Raw genomic sequence first — 18921 nt, forward strand, 5'->3', positions numbered from 1 at the left:
CATGAGGCTCAGGGTCATTGGTTATTAATAGCAACACTTCCTCCACTGCAGGAGTGCCTTTGGCCCTAGGAGAAACGTGCCTACCTAGAGGAATTTGTCAACTCCGTCACATTTTCTTCTATTAAAAAATGCTTAAGGTAAAGTGTTACGCTGATCTACAAGTCTTACTTTGGAATCATAAAATCTAATCATAAAACTATAATCCATGAATCATCACTTGCCTCAAAGAAGAAAACACTGGCCACCATAGGCATTGATCTATTTGCAGTCCCCTCATTTTAAAAACCTCAATAAAGACACACCAGGTGCCTAAGAAATAAAAAACCGAGAAACTTATATTTACACTGAGCAGTTTTGTGCCTTTCTCACGTAATCTCATAAAAATGTCTCAGGAGCAATGACATCACCTGAGCTGCTGAGTTTTGTGGGGATTGGCCTTTGTATTTTGCATTTAAAATTTCCAAATCACTTGCAATTCTACTCTCTTGCTACCTCTTCATAATAGTGCTGAAAAGTTGGAATGGTTAACATTTTTTAATATGTTAGACAAACAAGGAAACTGAGACATAGACAATTTAAGGACCATGTTCCAGGTCTCACAATCAAATGAGTAGCAGAAGTTATCCCAGAATTTAAGTCATAAAAAAAAAAAAAGATAGGTGTTCATTTCACTGCATCATGAGAATACCTAATCTTTTGTAGCTACCATTGGCTTTTAAAGCTTCCATTGGGAGTCAAACGAACTGTAACCGATTGCCAAGAACCCAGAAGTATCTATGCAAAGAAAGAAATATCCTTTTTTAATGGCCTGGCAACCGTGAGCAAATCAATAAGCTTCAGATACCTTCAAAACACAGAAGAAGCCTGGGGGAGCAAATTGTTGTGCTTTTTCTTGCTGTCTTCCAGATCGAGAGAGAACATCTCACAGTGCCAAAAGCACACACACACCCCTCCTGGGCATATTCTACCTCTGAAGTCTTTCACGAAATCAAAACTTAGCTCCTGGGCTATAATATTGTGTGGCTAAAACTAAAGGTGCCGAGTGAAACTCTGACAAAGCTGAGCTTGGTCTGCTGGTCCTGGGCATGAGGTGTGTCTTGGATGCCAGCGTAAGTGGGTTCCCGCATTCCTGAGCAGAGCTGGGAGGGTGTATGTGTGTCTGACAAGGGACCCCCACTCCTTAGGGGTCTGGTGTGATGATAAGATGCAGACTCCAAGGGAGCGACCCCGAAGCCTCCTCCCAGCTGGTCCCAATGCCCCTGTAGCAGGGCCTCTTGGAGGAGCTGCTCCGCCATGCCCCTCAGCCTGCCCTCTGGGGTCCCATGCTGCTGCCCCAGGTGTTTAGAGCTCACTTTGATTCAAAAGAGCCCCAAAAGCACCAAATCTGGGCTTTGGATGGGGGATGTCAACAAAGCTGTGCGACAAGACAGTGTGCTCTAGGCCTGGTTCCCTGTGTCCATTTCCATCCCCACCTTGCCACACAAGTAAAGACACAGAATGTGCTGGGTTCTACCCAATCCTGCTGGCAGACGTGGGCTCTGCCACGCGACCCCCGATGGCTGTGTGTGCAGTTGAGGGTAAGGCCTAGGGGGCTCGAGCAACTCCTCTCCCATTGTGGGTCCTCTCCACCTCCACCCCAGGAGGCCAGCTGCTACGCAACATCTGCACCCTCTCCCCAGGCACCCATTGCAGGTGTGGGGCCCTGCTGAAGCCCAGGGACAGGTGCTTCTTTCTTGTGGCTGAAGCCCACACTAATACAGGGTGAATGGCCACCACACCACCCATCTACATTATCATGAGAGCCTGACTTTCTCTGCTAGACTCACTGTCTGCTCACTCACTCACTCTCTCACTCACTCATTCACTGGACAAACTGAGCACCAGATAAAGCCCTGGGGTCAGCAATCAGACAGACAGACATGGCCCCTGACCTGGTAAGCTCAAGTTCGAGATCTGGCCCCAGGCAAGAAAACAGGCGAGTAATTACAATAGCTTAAGGCAAGAGCCAGGCGGAAAGCATAAGTGCCTCTAGATTGTTGAGAAGCTCAGTTGTGCTTCTTGATGCCGTGGTTATTTTCCTCTGGGCAGTCGCTTTGAGGACTCTTGGTGAGTGCATTTTCCCCATGTGTGCCTATGATCTGCTGCTTTCATTTTGAGGAAGACCAACTAATTACAATAGGTCAAGCCAAGAGCCAGGCGGAGAGCATACTATGGTTAACTCAGAAGGGATATCTAATGCAACACAGACCCTGAGATGGGCAGACGCGGGACAAAGTCTTTCTGCAGAAATAGAATCTTAGCTGAGTTTAGCACGGTGAGATGGAGGGGCGCTGGCTCCTGGTGGCCTCTGCTAGAGAACGGCATAGACAGAGTCCCACCAGCACGAGACAGTGAAGTGTTCAGAGACCTGTAAGAAATGCGGGGGCTGGAGTGTGGATTTGGGCTAGTAGGGTAGCAGGAGAGTAGGGGGCTTTAGAATAAGATGAGACTAGAGGGACAAGCAAGGTCCCCATGGGGAAGGGCTTGCCAACTTGGTTAAGGGTTTTGCATTTTGTCTAGAGATCTTTGGGGAGACCCGCGGGAATAACAGGACCAGAACTGCAGAAGAGTCTCCTGCTGTGAGCCAGGTGGGGTGATGGTGGCCTGGATCCGCTGGCGGTAATGGGGCTGAAGGCAAGGGGACAGGCCAGGAGGATAAAACCGGGTGACTAAACTGATTTGGGAGTAAGAAAGAGAGAAGCCAGAATGAAGCACTTGCGATGTAAAGTATTAAATAGTAATGGTTCGTGCATGCTAGGTAAGTGATTATAAACAGTAGCGTTTATTGATCCAGCAGTTACCATGTGCCTATTAAACTCTAGCCTATATAGTTTATGCCTCTTATTACCTCCACAACTCTAACAGGGATGGGGTGCTGGGAAGTGGGATGAACATCTCCAGTCCGGAGGAGGTATCGGAAGCACAGAGACATTGTCTGACTTGCTTAAGACCCCATGATTAGGGCGTGGACAGGCTGGGGCCGTGCTCTGAGAGGTTTCCAGGTCTGAGACCACAAGCCTCTGTAACGGCCCTTGACTATTGCTTAGCCTTCCACGGGTGAGTTGTGGGTGTTTTGGCGTCTTTCAGCCCTTGTCCATTATAGGAAAATCCACACCAAGGAAATCATACAGCCCCACCCCCAAATAAGCCAACAGCAAAGCAATGCATACAGTTGACCACCTTTCCTCCACAGCGTCTAACAGCCTCACCCAATTAATAAGACCATGAAAACTGTGTGATGCGAGGCAGTGGCCTGTCAATCCGAAATAGACCAGCTCTCTGGAAACACATCCTCCGATGAGAGCTGCCGGCAATGTAGGTTACAGCGAGTTTCTCCTTAGCCTCCTGAGCTCATTAAAATTAAAACACATGCATCTTCTCTCTTCATTTTTTCCTTTCACTCTTCCTTTCCCTATCCTACTGAAGCATTGTCTTTGACCTTCCCCCACCCCTGCACCGGGCCACATACGATTTGTGCTGCACGATACATTGTAGGTCATAGTAAGTTCATTCATAGATGTGGAATGCCAAAGAGACCCTGTTTGGATTGTTCCTGGCTGCTGTTCATGGGAATATTTTCCTGGGCGCTGAGCAGAGTGGCCTGTGATTGCAGTTTGAATCCTGGGCAGATAGCGATGCCTATTTAGCTGGGGAGGGTCTCTAGCAGTCAGTAAGCCACCCACAGGCCATGGTGAGCCGCATTCACTCCATTTCCACCAGGAACCCAGAGACAGAAACTTTTTCTCCCAGCATTAGGAGGAAGTCAGGAAACAGGAAGAGGAGCCAGTCAGCAGCACAGTTAGCATGCAGCTCTCTGTCTTCTCTCTTTGGTTCACTGCTGCCAGCCTTGGTATCCACCTAAGCACCCTAAGCACATAAGAGGAAAATGCACTGACCAAGAGCCCTCAAGGCGACTGCCCAGAAGAAAATAACCAAGGCATCATACCCCGAACTGAGCCAGAGATCAGATCGCACTTGAGGGGTCACTCGGAATCCCAGAACACCTCCAAATACCACCCTCCCACCGGAAACATTTGCCACCCCTTGCATGCCCACCGAACTCAGGGGCTCCAGCATGTTCCCCCAAGTGCCTGGCTCACCCCCAAGTACCTCCTTTGACTCACAGCTCAGAGGGTCCACACCAGGATGGACCCCGGGGCAGGGAGGTGAAGGAAAAGCAAAGCTTAAGATCCTGGGTATGCCTGAAGGGCTCTTTGTTTACGACTTGGCCAGAATTTATTTTATTTTTAATTTATTTTTCTTTTAACCCTACAGCCCCCAGAATTCCCAGGTAGTCTCTCATTCAAGGACTAGCCGGGGCCTAACTCTGCTTAGCTTCTACCATCAGACTAGTGCTTTCAGGGTGGGACGGCTGCGCATGAATAGAAATGTTTAAACTGTTTTTAAAGTACCAAGTTTTCAGAGAGGAAAATAATTTTCGAAATAAAATAATGTTCTCCAAAACAATGAGCCCAGCCATTACTGTCTCCACGTGATAACAAGACAGTTGAGCTCTGGGGGCTGTATCAAATCATAATATAACATTTTCTTAAAATCTTGGTATTAAAAATCTGTACCTTAAAACATCAGATTCATTATTTTTTCACATGTCCATTATAGGAAAACCCACACCAAGCCACCTTTGCAGCTCTGAAAGGAATTCAAGAGTTAACTAGCATCTAATACAAGATCTATAACTTTCTCTGCCTGCAACTAACATCAGTAACCTCCTTAATTTTCCATGGTCAACCTCATTTAGGAATCCTAATAGATGAACAAGTGCAAAAGGCAGAATTTCCAAGTGTCACCCAAAGATTCAACCAGAGAAAAGCAAGGGTCACCGGGAGGGAAACGGCTTTTCCGTTTTGTTCACTGCCTCTTCCACGTAGAAGCCACACAGGGAAGGCAGGGCCTCCCAGAGAGGGGGAGTCAGACTGCGGGTCTCCCGCCCGGGCTCTCCCCTCCTCCACCCACCGCCTGGCCATGTCTGCGGCCCCATTCTATCGTTTACACAAAATCATTATATAATGAGCTGGCGAGGCTCCTTATGTTCTACAGTAACCTGTTTGGAATCATAGGATGCAGTTGTCACAGCGGAGCATGCGCAGAAACCTGGCTACGTTTTTTTTTTCCCCCCTCTTGAGCTCAAGGCAAGAGGTAACTGTCGGTCAAATCCTGCTGAGCTCTGCTGACTTCAAATACAGGATGCTAAAAATGAAATACAGGGGAGGGGCGGGGTGAGCCCCGGAGCGTGCCATGCACTGTGGGCTTACAGCTCGGGGAAGTAATATCAGGGTAGTAACTACACAGATACACGGCGTGGAATACGGAAGACTTTCCATTTGTACTTTAGCTACCTATACGATGTTGGTGTGCTGGGCGTAGACAAGAAGGGCCCTAGGATAAGGTGAGGTGGGTGGCTGGGGGCCTGATGATTGGTTTGTTGTTTGTTCCTAATGCCAGAAAACCAGAAAGGGAGATTCCTGACCACCCCTGGGAACAGCACTTACAGGAACTGTGTCCAGCAGTGAACTCGCCGACACCCCGCCATCCCTCTCCGGAGCTCCGGGAAGTGAGATGCACATCCCTGTCCCCACCGCATCTTTCTCTCCGGCGCGCGCAGAAAGGCGGCCGGCAGGAATCTGGGCTTGCCCCTCGCGGGTCTCCCCGGGCCTTCGCCTCCCCCTCCCCGAGTGGGTCTGGGAGAGGCTGTCCCCGGGAGTGCAGTCGCAGGCTCCGGCTCTCTGGGGGCAGCTTCCTCTTTTGTTCCCCCAGACCTTGCCTGGCGTTCCTGGGGATGGCGCGAGAAGTCCCCGGTCCCCAAGCCCACAGCCGCGCGATCGGGGCTGCCCCGCTTCAAGTCCCCTCTTCCCTCCGGCCCAAGCTGCGGCCCCTCCCCACTCCCCAGGGCGCTCCGGGTCCCCAGCGCCCCACGCCCCCCGCCCAGAAGCCATCAGGTCAAGGCCATCGGTCCAACTTGTAGGGCTGCTCGCTGCCCCCGCCCCACTCCCGGCCCCTCCACCTAGTCCGTGCTCTCGGCCGGTGCAAGGGGCATCCCGAGGCTCTAGGTGGCCCGGACGGAGGGGTGGGGGCAGCGATCGGAGCAGGGCGCCTCTCTAGGGTGCCCTGGGTCAGCGCCCAGAGGACGCGCTCCAGGGAGGGGTGTCAGGTCGAGCTTGCGAGTCTTTGTGTGTTTCCTGCTCTCCTTGAAAATAAAACCGTTCCCGGCGGACGAAGGATGCGCTCACTCACCATGGCGGTGCCGACCGAGAAAGCGGCCATCAGACAGGCCATGCCCCGGGGGCGGCGGCGGCGGCGGCGCGGACAAGGTTTGAGCTGCGAGGCCGAGGCTGCGCTGGTTCCCGGCTCGGCCGCTGCGCGAGGTGCGGGCTGCGCTCGGGCTCCGGCTGGGATCCGGCTCGGGCTCTGGTTCCAGCGCGCCCGGCCCCGCCCCGCCCCGCGCGCGCGATTGGCCGGCACCAAGGGGGCTGGCGGGCCGGCAGGTGCGCGTGCTCTTGTTTTGCTCCTGCTGGGGGCGGCGGACCAGGCCCCCTGAAGCGCAGGTTCCGGGAGCGGCCCGAGCAGAGGCCTCGCAGGCGCCATGGGAACCCCCTGCCACCACGGAAACTCCGAGTCCCGAACTCGCGGGGGCTGGGCCAGCACGGGTGAGGCTGCGGGGACACCCGACAGACGCCAGGGTTCCCAGGCTCGGAAATCCACTGCCTCCAAGCCTCAAGCGGCTGTGTGATGGGGCCAAAGAGGGGGCGTCCAGGGAGGGAGGGTGAGGGCCAGGGGGCTTCCTTCTTGCTGCTGCTTCTTCCCTTCCCCGCTCCCCACCCCGACGGTGTTGGGCAGCTCTCTGCCAGGTAGGAGCTTGAGGACTAATGAAGTGATAACCACTCCAACACCCCCCACAGCACCGGTGTGGGGTGACGCCTGGCAGTGAGGCAGCGTGTGCACTCACACATGTAACATTGCTGTGCGTCAGCCATGGTGCTAAGTGCTGGGTTACAAAGGGGTGCTGAGTGAAGATGCCCAGGCCTTTGCCCTCTACTCATCCCCGAACAAAAAAAGAAAAGCCTCATTTTCTGCAGACAAAGGTGTTTCCAGAGCCGAGTTCAGAACCTGGCCATAGCCGTGTTCATGAAACTGTATAAGGAATAACACCGGGGCACCCTCCCATGTGGCCCCAGGCTGGAATATCGGATGGTCCAGCATCTCTAAAGCCCTTATTATATGTAAGTGGGGCCATTTCCTGGTATCCATGGTGACAAGGAATTCTTTACTCCCAGTCTCAGGCCCTAATGCTTTTGTTCAGTTGTTTGCATGTTGGGAGGAAAAACAGGAATGCATTTCTTTTCATTTCCAGCACACCTGGGTCCCCCCTCCCAACCACACCTCAGATGAGCCAGGTCTCTTGTCTTTCTCCTCACCTAGAAAGGAGGCACAGGTTTTTGTGCCAGGCAGGTGGACTTCACACCCACAGGTCAGATGACTGTAACCAAATTCTGCCTCTCAAATCGAAGGAGAGAAAGGAGACACAGTTCTGAGTTTAAGTGGGAGGCCTTGCCTATGTCTGAATGGTGTTGTCTCAAGAGTCATCCAGCCGGGGGCAGTGGCTCACGCCTGTGATCCCAGCACTTTGGGAGGTCAGGAGATCGAGACCATCCTGGCTAACATGATGAAACCCCGTCTCTACTAAAAATACAAAAAAATTAGCTGGGCGTGGTGGCGGGCGCCTGTAGTCCCAGCTACTCGGGAGGCTGAGGCAGGAGAATGGCGTGAACTCGGGAGGCGGAGCTTGCAGTGAGCCGAGATCGCGCCACTGCACTCCAGCCTGGGCGACAGAGCGAAGACTTTGTCTCGAAAAAAAACAAAAAAGAGTAAATCCATTACCTTGATTTTACACTTGGCTGAGATGAAGAAATCTGACTGCTGTGTTTACCAGGTGCTACCACCCAGGTGCCAGGCCTCAGAGGCCCTGTGGTGCCTTAAACATACACCGCAGGGAAGCCAGCAAAGCTTGAGTGTGTTGGGAAGAGGATTCAGATCCACAAACCAGGGAACGTTTACTCCAAAACACAGAGAGGAAAAGTGCCTGATGGCTGGAGACGGGGACTGGTGCCCAGCTCTGGGACCCACCTTGCTCCAGGAACACACAGGCCCTGCAGCAGGAGAGGAGGCACAGAACATAGCCGGGGAGGAACGGTCCATGTGTCCAGGGCAAGTGAGGGTGTCTGCAGCGACATAATTTCAGTCCAATATCCATCCTCCTCACTTCCAGGAATGTGCCCAGAATTTCCTTCTAGACATACCCCCTCTTCTTCCTCCCCCCAGTTCTCTGCCCCAAGATTTATGCGAGATTGATCGACCTTCAGCTCGAGAATAGGCAGTTGGCTTGAGCCGGTGGATGGCCCCCATCCAGCCTGGCCGTCATGGCTGGTCCGGAACTGGAAGTGTGAGGCAGTGCTTACTGGGCTGCTGGGAATGGCCAGGGGGATGGTGTGTGGAGCATGAGGATGAAGTCAGAGAGGGAAGACGCTATGCCGGGCCCTTGTTGGATTTGGCTGCTGGATTTTCTGTTGCAGGATAAGTGAAAGGGTCCTCACTTATCCATCTGTACAGTGGGGTCAAAATCCCCACCACGTGGGAAATAAGGCATGGCAAGCACTTTCTACCATGCCCGGCGCCGAGCAAGCATCCCACTCTAGTCCCTGCTGTGTTCCCCTCCAGCGCCCAATCGGGGAAGCAGCCAACAGTAGCGTAGCACAGATCTGTGCTGTTCCTATCAAGGCTCTTGGTTGTAAAGGACAGAAACTCCAACTGGCTTAAGCTAAGTACAGAAAGGTTCGGAGTGCACTGGTTTCAGGACTGCTGGGACCAAAGACCTGTACACTACTCTGTCCTCAGCCCCGGGTCTCTTGCTGTCTCCATGGCTCTGGCCTCCCCAGGTGGTTTCCCCTCTGGCAGGCTGTCTCCGCATGGCCCCCCAGCAGCTGCAGGCTTGCTCCTGCCACCTGGCAGCAACCACTGCACCAGGGGGTTGCCAAACCCTGATGGGCCTGGCCTGGTTCACATGGGATGAAATGAGAAGGTTAACCCCAATGGGACCCTGCAGAAAGACTGGGCATGGATGCCCAGCCAAGACCTTTCGAGGCATTCTAAGTAGAACCCTGAGGATCAACCAGGCAAGGGGAGCTCTCGACAGGACAAGCTTAGTCTTAACCCCAACAGAAATTTCTGCTAAGGCATTGCTGACAGGCGAGCCCTACTGGGCCTGATAATTTCCAGTAGGGAGCTGCTTCCTGTCTGTATTAGTCCATTTTCACACTGCTGATAAAGACATACCTGAGACTGGGCAATTTACAAAGGAAAGAGATTTAACGGACTCACAGTTCCATGTGGCTGGGGAAGTCTCATGATCATGGCGGAAGGTGAAAGGTATGTCTCACATGGCGGCAGACAAGAGAGAGCGCTTGTGCAGGGAAACTCCCCTTTATAAAGCCATCAGATCTCATGAGACTTATTCACTATCATGAGAATAGCACGGGAAAGACCTGCCCCTATGATTCTGACCAGGTCCTTCCATCAACATGTGGAATTATGGGAGCTACAATTCAAGATGAGATTTGGATGGGGACACAGCCAAACTATATCACTACTTCAACTGGCAACCCACTCCATTATTAAGTGTTGTCACCATTAGCAAACTGAACCTGTGTCTGATCGGACTCCCTGTCACCCTGACTGCTCTGCACACCACAGCAACATGGAGTCACTCCCCAGAGTAGGCCCTGGCCAGCCAATGATGGCACCAACATTCTTTCCAGACCCTTGTTCTCTGGACCAGATGCCCCCAGTGTGGCTTCCTGGAAGATGCCCTTTTGTCCCACTTTCCCCTTCTCGGGATGGGTGCCAGTTCCTAGTGTCCCTCATGAAATTCAGGGCCACCAATGAACACCTATTTAGTATGATCAGGACAGAACAAGCCAGGGTGATGTGCTCCTTCCCTCTAGAGGGTCTGCATCTATTAGCACAGCCCATGTTGGCCTTGACTTGCAGCCAACAGCATCACCCAGTCGACTTCGAGTGGACTCAATGGAAGTCTAGGTCTGTGGGAAGAGAACTCTTATTCCATCTGGCTTCCCCTATGGTGTCACATTTTAGGAGTGTCCGATTTATTTCTGTGGACTTCCAGCTGCTAAGGCTGAACATGAAGGGGAGAAAGGGGCACCCCAAGGACTTGGCTTCTGACGTGAGGATCCTGCACTTGGTGCTTGTGAGGGTGGGTGCAGGGGAGTCACTTGTCCGGGTGAGCCTGTGGTGGGGTGACCCTTTGTCCCTGGTGAGTTTCTGCAACCAGCCGGGCCATTGGGGTGAGACTGGCTTGGTGACTTGAATTGCCCCATCTTCTGCAGGACCCCAACAACAGGTCTCTGAATCCCTGGTTCCCCTGCAGATCCCTCTGCTTCTCCACATGGGCCGAGGCCCGTCTGCACGCAGCCTGCCAATGTGCACACAGACCTGACCTGCCTGCTGTGTCTTTGGCTGCCTTGTGCTTCACTGTGTGGCCGGGGACATCTCGCTCACTTGACACCTCCCCATTTCATGGAGGAAAATGAAAAAACAAAGAAAGCTGTCCCTCTGCCCCTTTGCCCAGCTCCTCTCTGCACCATGCCCACTGCTGCCTGATGGCAATATGAAGTATGACAGTTTATGGGATTTTTTCCCCAAATTCTGGAAACTGGGTAGGAGAATGGGGAGGAGGCTGCAGAGAGATGTTTGTCTGCTTGCCTGCTTTTCACAACCCAAATCTCTGAAGATAAAAGTTCCCAGCCAGTTAAGAACAGAAGATGCTGCCCCAAGTGTAAGTAGGAAAGAGGGCTTGTGGCTGTCCTGTCCAACAGTGGTGAGTGATGTGAGGGAGGGAGAAACAGGCATGAACACCGTGCCCTTGGCATCCCAGGCCGGGACAACACAGCAGGTGCCCATGCTTGAGACGTATCCCTGTGGCGAGCTTGCCTTGGGCTGGGCCTGGAGATCTCCCTTCTGGTCAGCCTGGCCCCGGCCCTGTTGGCTTCTCTGACCAAGGGAGGGAGAGAGTGTACATGTGTCTTAGTCTATTCTGGCTGCTGTAACAAATATCTTAGACTGGGAAATCTGTAAACTACAGAAATGTATTGTTCATAGCACTGGAAGCTGGGAAGTCCAAGGTCAAAGCTCCAGCATCTCTGGTGTCAGGTGAGGGCCTGTTCCTCATAGATGGCACCTCTGTGTCCTCTCATGATGGAAGAGGAAGAGACGGGCCCTGCAACCTGTCTTATGAGAGCTCCACCCTATTCATGAGGCAAAGCCTTCGTGAACTAATCACCTTCCAAAGGCCATACCTCTTAGTACTATCAGAGTATTGATCACACTGAGCATTAAGTCCCAACAAATAAATTTAGGGGGAATCCCAACATTCAGACCATAGCATTCCACCCCTGGCCCTCCAAAATTCAGTCTTCTCACATGCCAAATATGTTCATTCCATCTCAATAGTGCCCAAAGTCTTAAACTGTTCCCGGCACCAAATAAAAAGTCTAAAGCCCAGAGTCCCAGCTCCACATCATTTAAATCAGATGTGAGTGGGACTCAAGGTAAATGTCCTCTTGGGGCAAATTCCGTCAGCGGTGAACTTGTGAAGTCAAACAAGTTATGTGCTTCCAAAATGCAAGGATGGGGCAGGCACAGGACAGACATTTCCATCCAAAAAGAGAAAAATAGGAAAGAAGAAAGGGATAACAGGTCTCAAGTAAGTCCAAACCCCAACAGGGCAAAAAGGATCATATCTTCTTTGACTCCATGGTCCCACCTTCTGAACACTCTAAGGAGGGACTTAGGCCCCCAGGGCTCTGGGTGGCACCTCCTACATGGGTTTGCTGGGCACAGCCCACACTGCAGCTCTCATGGGCTGGAGTCTCCTGCCTGTGGCTCTCTCAGGCTGGAGGTGCACGTCAGTGGCTCTGCTAGTCTGAGGTCTTCAGGTGGCCCTGCCCCCACACCTCCACTGGGCATTGTCCTGGTGGGGGCTCTCTGCAGTGGTTCTGCCCCTGTGGCAGTTCTCTGCCTGGACCCCAAGGCTCTCCAAAGCGTCCTCTGAAATCCAGATGGAGTTAGCCATGCCTCCATAGCTCCTACCCTCTACACACCCATGGAGATGGCCCTGCACAGATGCCCAAGGTTTGTTGATTGTGCCCTCTGAGGGAGACACACTGCAGCAGGTGCTGAAGCACTCCAGGCACCTCTGTGGGCACAGTTCTGTCCCCCAGACCTCAGCACCCTGGGCCTGTGATGGGAGGGCAGCACCAATAACCTCTGAAACGCCTTCAGGGTTATGCCGTCACTGTCTTCATGCACAGCACCTGGCTTCTGCCTGTCCATGCTAATCTCTGCCTGAAACACTAGTTTGGCTACACCCTCAATCTCCCAAACATGCTTTTTTATTCTTTACAGTATGGTCAGGCTGAGAATATTCTGCAAGTTCTGCTTCCCTTTTGACTATAAATTCTGTCTTTAGGCTGGGCGCGGTGGCTCATGCCTGTAATCCCAGCACTTTGGGAGGTCAAGGCGGGCGGATCATGAGGTCAGGAGATCGAGACCATCCTGGCTAACATGGTGAAACCCCATCTCTACTAAAAATACAAAAAATTAGCCGGGCGTGGTGGCAGACACCTGTAGTCCTAGCTACGCGGGAGGCTGAGGCAGGAGAATGGCATGAGCCTGGGAGGTGGAGCTTGCAGTGAGCCGAGATCGTGCCACTGCACTCCAGCCTGGGCAACAGAGCAAGAGTCCTTCTGAAAAAAAAAAAAAAAATTCTGTCTTTAATTGATTTCTTGCCTTCTCACATTTTACCATAAGCAGTGGAGAGAAGCTAAGCAGTGTCCTCAAGACATGGTTTAGAGTGTTTCTTCCACCAAATATTCAAGTTCATCCCTTGCCACTCTGACTTTCACAGAACATGAGGACACACACAGTTCAGCCAAGTCCTTTGCCGTCTGTCACAAGGATGGCCTTTCCTCCCATTTCCAGTAACATGTTCCTCATTTCTGTCTGACACCTCAACAGAGTGGCCTTTATCATCCATACTTCTATCAGCATTCTGATCACAGCCACTTACATAATCTCGGAGGCTCTGTGTCCTCTTCTTCTCGGCCCTCACTAGGATCACCCTTTATGTCCACTCTTGGCAGTCCAGGCCTTTTGAGCCTGTTCCTCTAAACTCTTCCAGCCTCTGCCCATTACCCAGTTCCAGAGCCTCTTCCACATCTGCAGGTCTTTGTTTCTGCAACACTCTGCTTCTTGGTACCAATTTCTGTCTCAGTCCATTTGGACTCCTATAGCAAAATACCTTAGACTAGGTAACTTAAAAACAACAGAAATTTATTGTTCACAGTTCTAGAGGCTGGGAAGTCCAAATTCAAGGTGCCAGAAAATGCACTGTCTGGAGGCCTGTTCCTCATAGGTGTGCCTTCTGTGCCCTCCCATGGTAGAAAGGAAAGGGGCTCCTTTCAACCTGTTTCAAACCATTTAATAAGTTCGTCAATCCCATTCCTCATGGCCTAATCACTTCCCAAGGACCGCATCTCTTTTTTTGTTTTTGTTTTGTTTTGTTTTTTGGTTTTTTTTTTTTTTTAAGACAGAGTCTTGCTCTGTCACCCAGGCTGGAGTGCAGTGGCACAATCTCAGCCCACTGCAGCCTCTGCCCCCCAGGTTCCAACAGTTCTCCTGCCTCAGCCTCCTGTGTAGCTGGAATTACAGGCGCATGCCACCGTGCCTGGCTAATCTTTTTGTTTTGTATTTTCAGTAGAGATGGGGTTTCGCCATGCTGGCCAGGCTGGTCTTGAACTCCTGACCTCAGGTGATCCACCCGCCTTGGCCTCCCAAAGTGCTGGGATTATGGGCGTGAGCCACCAGGCCAGGCCCAGGATTGCATCTCTTAGTGCTGTCACAATGGGTATTAGGTTCTAACATATGAATTTGGGGAGGATACCAACATTTGGATCATAGCAGGGAGAAAGAAAGGAAGGAAAGAAGAGAGGTAGAGACAGAGAGAGAGGAAGGAAGGAGGAAGGGAAAGGTGAGTGGAGAAAGGAGGAAGAACAGGTGCGGAGGCAAACCATGCCTTAGCCCTTCAAGTGGAAGCCTGGGAAAGTGGGTCAGACACAGAGACCATGTCATCAGGGAGAGCAGCAGCAGAAGGCTGGTTGGATACACCAAATAGCAACTCTGTGTGTTGGTTCATTTGAAAGAAATGGGAATGCTGAGGCCAGGTGCAGTGGCTCACGCCTGTAATGCCAGCACTTTGGGAGCCCGAGGCGGGCGGATCAGGAGGTCAAGAGATTGAGACCATCCTGGCCAACATGGTGAAACCCTGTCTCTACTAAAAACACAAAAATTAGCTAGATGTGGTGGCGCATGCCTGTAGTCCCAGCTACTCCAGAGGCTGAGGCAGGAGAATGGCATGAATCTGAGAGGAGGAGGTTGCAGTGAGCTGAGATCATGCCACTGCACTCCAGCCTGGGTGACAGAGGGAGACTTGGTATCCAAAAAAAAAGAAAAGAAATGAGAATGCTTAATCTCCACTGTTTGTTTCCTATTTTGCTGGCACTCTTGACTTCAATGGTATCCTGTCTCCAGCATCCAGATACGCTCCTTCGCTTCCTCTATGTGAGCCAGCCCAGCTATAGAGAGGACCCCTTCTTCACCAAGCGCATACAGCCTGTGGGAGGTCAGTGCAAAGGAGGGGCCATGAGATGAGGGAAGTCAAGGAGGTGAGGGAGGTGCAGGGTGGAGGGAGGGGGGCGGCAGATGCCTGGAAGCTACGGTGGCAAGACAGATGATGAGAGATGGTTTCAGGGGAAAAACTGCAAGTAGATATTTCATAGATTAAGTTGACAAGACAAGTTAAGTATTACAGACAGATTCCTCTTGTTTTCTTCCATTAGCATGGAATCAAGAGTGGCTGGGAAAGATCTAGGAAACCATTTCTTCAAACGAAGAAAGAGTAAATAACATCTGGCCACAGGATGACCTGCAAAGTTGAAGATTAGGACAGCAGTCTCAGAGACAGACACTGGAAAATTACTGGAGGCCTCCTTCCCACAAATAATTAAAAGCTTCCCATCACACCCATAACAGATCCCTGCTAGGAAGTAACTGGAACCACTGTGTACCCCACGTTTCCTCCAAGGAACCTCCCACTCCTGACTCCGTATGGTCAACCATAGAACTCAATCCCCACCTGGAGCCACCTAGAACATTCCATCCCTCTGGCCACTACTGATGTTCTGGAAAAGACACACAACCCAGCAGGGCCATCAGAATTCTCACAGGGACTTCTTGGACCCTAAGAGGGAGAGGGTTTCTTTCCCTATTCCCTTTTGGCATTGATGTAAGGAGAGATTTTGGCTAGGAATTAAGTAAACACCCCCAGGGAAGTAGAGCCAGAGATGGAGGAAGTGACAAAGCCCTTTCATCAGCCCTTTCATCGCTGGAGCCCCTACATCCTGCCCTCCCGAGTTCATGCCCATTGTCCATCGTTGGCCCTTCCCAAATGGCTGGGCAACCATTTTTAACTTTTGATAAGTGCTGGGCCCCAGAGCCAGATGGCAGCTCTTTAAACAAACTCGTTCTTCCCAGTGCCCCTGTGGCCTCAGCTATTAAGTGGGCTGATGATCGATCCTGTTCACCTCAGAAGACTGTTTCAAGGATTAAAGGTGTCAGCATTTGAAAGCCATGGCCGGCACATAGTGTGCATCTTATAAACGCTGCTGCTCATTATTATTATTCTTTGTTATGGGATCCTCTACTCTCCCTTCTGACCTTGAACTAGTATGAATTAGATTTCAGTCACTTGCAGCTAAAAAGTCTTGATTATGATCATCAGTTTGACAAGGAAGTTAAAAGTCAGAGGCCCAAAGCCACTCTATGAGAAAATCCTTACAAGGAGTTTCTAGATTGACCCTCTAACCCTTAGCTTTTTCTTCACCCAGTATATGCATTATCTCTCCAAAGAGATGATAAATTCCAGCATCTCACTAATATTGCTTTGCTCCAACATCATTCCCAGCATGGATCCTAGCTGGAGTAGGTGCTTAACAAAAACCATGAGTTATGTTTGGACAACCTCAGATGCTTTTGAAAATGTTGTAATGTGCATGATTGCATTTTGCCTCAGAATGCCCTGTGGGGTGGGAGGGCAGGTGCCATCGCTGGACCCTCATGGGTTTTACACTTTCACACCAGGCACCAGGCAGCCCACATTTTGCTGTTTCTATCAGTCAGATGATCTATGCCTGGTCCCTCAGAGGCAGCTCATCCACGCCAAGCCCAGGTCAGGCCCAGATCAACTCTTCATGGCTCCAAAGGCCACAGCTCAAGTGTTCAGTGGACTCAGCCCCCTGATCACCTGAGCATTAGTCCTCTTGCCTCCCTGAGACCTCTGAGCTCTCCTGGTGCCTGCAGACTCCACAGCTCCCCTTTCCAGGCTCTGAGACATTTCTCCTGACCCTCCTGCCTCCCTCCCCCAGAACGCCAGCTCTGCATTCCTCCCCTCCAGGAGGGCCAGGGGCAGTCATCTTTTGGAACCTAAGCTTTCAAAAGCAAAAGTTTGATTAAAGATTATCTTCTGCATGCCTGGAAACTTCTGCCTCAGGTCCTGGAACTCCCTAAAGGCTTTAGGAGAAAAACAACTCATTTTAAAAAAGAAAAAAAGGCATGACTACTTTTTAAAGGGAGGGTAAATTTGCTAGAGCAGGGAAAATTAACATCATAAATTATCTCAGTAAATTATCCTGCTACATGAAAATAAGAAAATGGAGGCTCCATGAGGTTTGTAAGCTGCTTAGGGCCATAAAGCCCGGACAAGGATCCAGGTCTCCTGGCACCTGGCTAAGTATCTTTTCCACATGTTCACTGCCATCAAGTATTTATTGGGTGAAGAGGGCAAATCTATTCCAAATGGGCAGATTTCTACAAGGAGCACAATTTCAGTCTGTTCAAAGTCATAGGACAGGCTTGTGGGAAGATGGAATAGACATATTTTTCCCTACTCCTCCCTCTAAGCACAATTCAAAACCTTGGATATTACACAAAGCAAACATAAGGAGACTCTAGAAGATGGGGAAAGGAAGGCAAACCATCCAGGGTTCTTGGGACCCAAAGAGCCACGCTGTAGTGAGGTCCCTGGATTTTTGTTTCGCATCATATATCCCAGATTTTGAGTTGAAGAAGCTGAAAACATGACACGAGGAGGGCAGATCACAACTGCTCAAACAAAATTCAATACTTAGGTGTAAATGTAACAAAACAGGTACAGGACTTGTATGCTAAAACCTACAAAATCCTGATAAGAGAAGTAAAAAAAGAACTAAAGAAAAAAGGAGAGAAATACTGTTTATAGATTGGAAGACAACGTAGTAAAGATATCAATGATCACCAAAATATGTATGTTTAATGCAATTGCTATTAAAATCTCAGCAAAATTTTCTGTATATATAAACAAGAGTAGTCTAAAATTTAAAGAAAGGCCAAGGAGTTAGAATAGTTAAAACGATTTTGAAAATGAAGAATAAAGGAGGAGAAATCAGTTTACCTGATGTCAAGACTTATTTTATAGCTACAATAATCCAGATTGTTTGCTATTGGCAAAAGGACAGACACAAAGACCAATGGAACAGAATAGAAAACCCAGAATCACACCCACTCAGAGATACAAAGCAAATCAGTGGAGGAAGGACGGCTTTTCCAGCAAGCGCTGCTGACACATTTGGGTATCCACGGGCAGAAAAAAAGAACCTGTACTTAAATTTTCTTATATAAAAGTTAACTCAAAATGCATCGTAGATGTGAAATAACCTTTCAGGGAAAAAATATTAGGAGGAAATCTTTAGGATACAGAGCCAAAGAGTTCCAAAAGCATGATCCATAAAATGAAAAATTGATAAATGGGACTACATCGAAATGAAAAGTGTTGACTCTGAGAAACACCCTGTTAAGAAGACGAAAAGTGTTAATAACAGACCAGGAGAAAATATTTGCAAATCTCATCTTCAACAAAGGATTAGGATTCATGATGCCTGAAGAACTCTCAAAATTCTCAAATATTCTACATCTATGATGCATTTCGAGTTAACTTTTGTGTAAGAAAATTTAAGTCCAGGTTCTTTTTTTCTGCCCGTGGATACCCAAATGTGCAGAGCGGTAGGCAATCCAAGCCACCGAGCCGGCCTCACCCCCATGGCCCAGCTGGCTGCACATGCTCACCAGGGGCCGTGGGCAGCCCTTCAGCAGGCCCACCTGAACTTGTGACTCCTCTGCACCCACCATCACAGAAACCGAGTGCAGGAGCCTCACACCGGACCCCAAGTCCTCAGGGTCCCCCTTTCTCCTCCTCATGCCCTGGGCTCTGACTCATTCTCACTGCATCTCCCAAATCCAGGCAGCTCACCAATATTTGGTGTCTGACTGGTGTAATCAGATACTTTACATCACAGTTTAAGTCAGAAATGATTGCTGCCTGAACTAGGAGACATGGCTTACATTTTTCTTAATCTACATCTAGTTAATTATACTTATTCCATACGTTTATATTTAAAAATATTTTCTTACTAGAAAGCATTTTGTCAGTGACTTACCCACAAACATAGGTAGTCCAGCTGCTGCCCTCTGAGGTGACATATATTTATTTTGCAATTAATAAAGGGAAGAAGAAACTCCCTTAAGTGGGACAAAATTTCAGTTTTCACTACTGCAGGCATGTAAACCCCCCCAAACTACAAATGATGATTCAATGTCTGTGTAATGCTACAGGGAGGATTGTTTTAAAATCAGCATAATGCA

The 18921-nt window shown here is 50.2% G+C and overlaps 1 protein-coding gene across 10 annotated transcripts in view; it reads right to left on the reverse strand.

Annotated features, from left to right (window-relative positions):
• The window catches only part of ABCG1 (ATP binding cassette subfamily G member 1), an 83413-nt gene extending 73869 nt beyond the window's left edge, over positions 1-9544 (reverse strand). For 6 of the 10 annotated variants that reach the window (XM_063639237.1, XM_063639239.1, XM_063639236.1 and 3 more), the window contains exon 1: positions 6292-6653. In XM_063639237.1, coding sequence (XP_063495307.1) covers positions 6292-6642 — 351 coding nt within the window. In that variant the 5' untranslated portion in view covers positions 6643-6653. Of the gene's footprint in view, positions 1-5549; positions 5837-6291; positions 6904-9432 lie in introns of those variants that run through there. The other 4 variants (XM_055279780.2, XM_055279777.2, XM_055279776.2 and 1 more) reach the window with 4 other exon arrangements.
• Positions 9545-18921: the final 9377 nt, after the last annotated feature.

This window comes from Symphalangus syndactylus, chromosome 5 (assembly GCF_028878055.3).
Source record: "Symphalangus syndactylus isolate Jambi chromosome 5, NHGRI_mSymSyn1-v2.1_pri, whole genome shotgun sequence".
Classification (NCBI taxonomy): Eukaryota; Metazoa; Chordata; class Mammalia; order Primates; family Hylobatidae; genus Symphalangus; species Symphalangus syndactylus.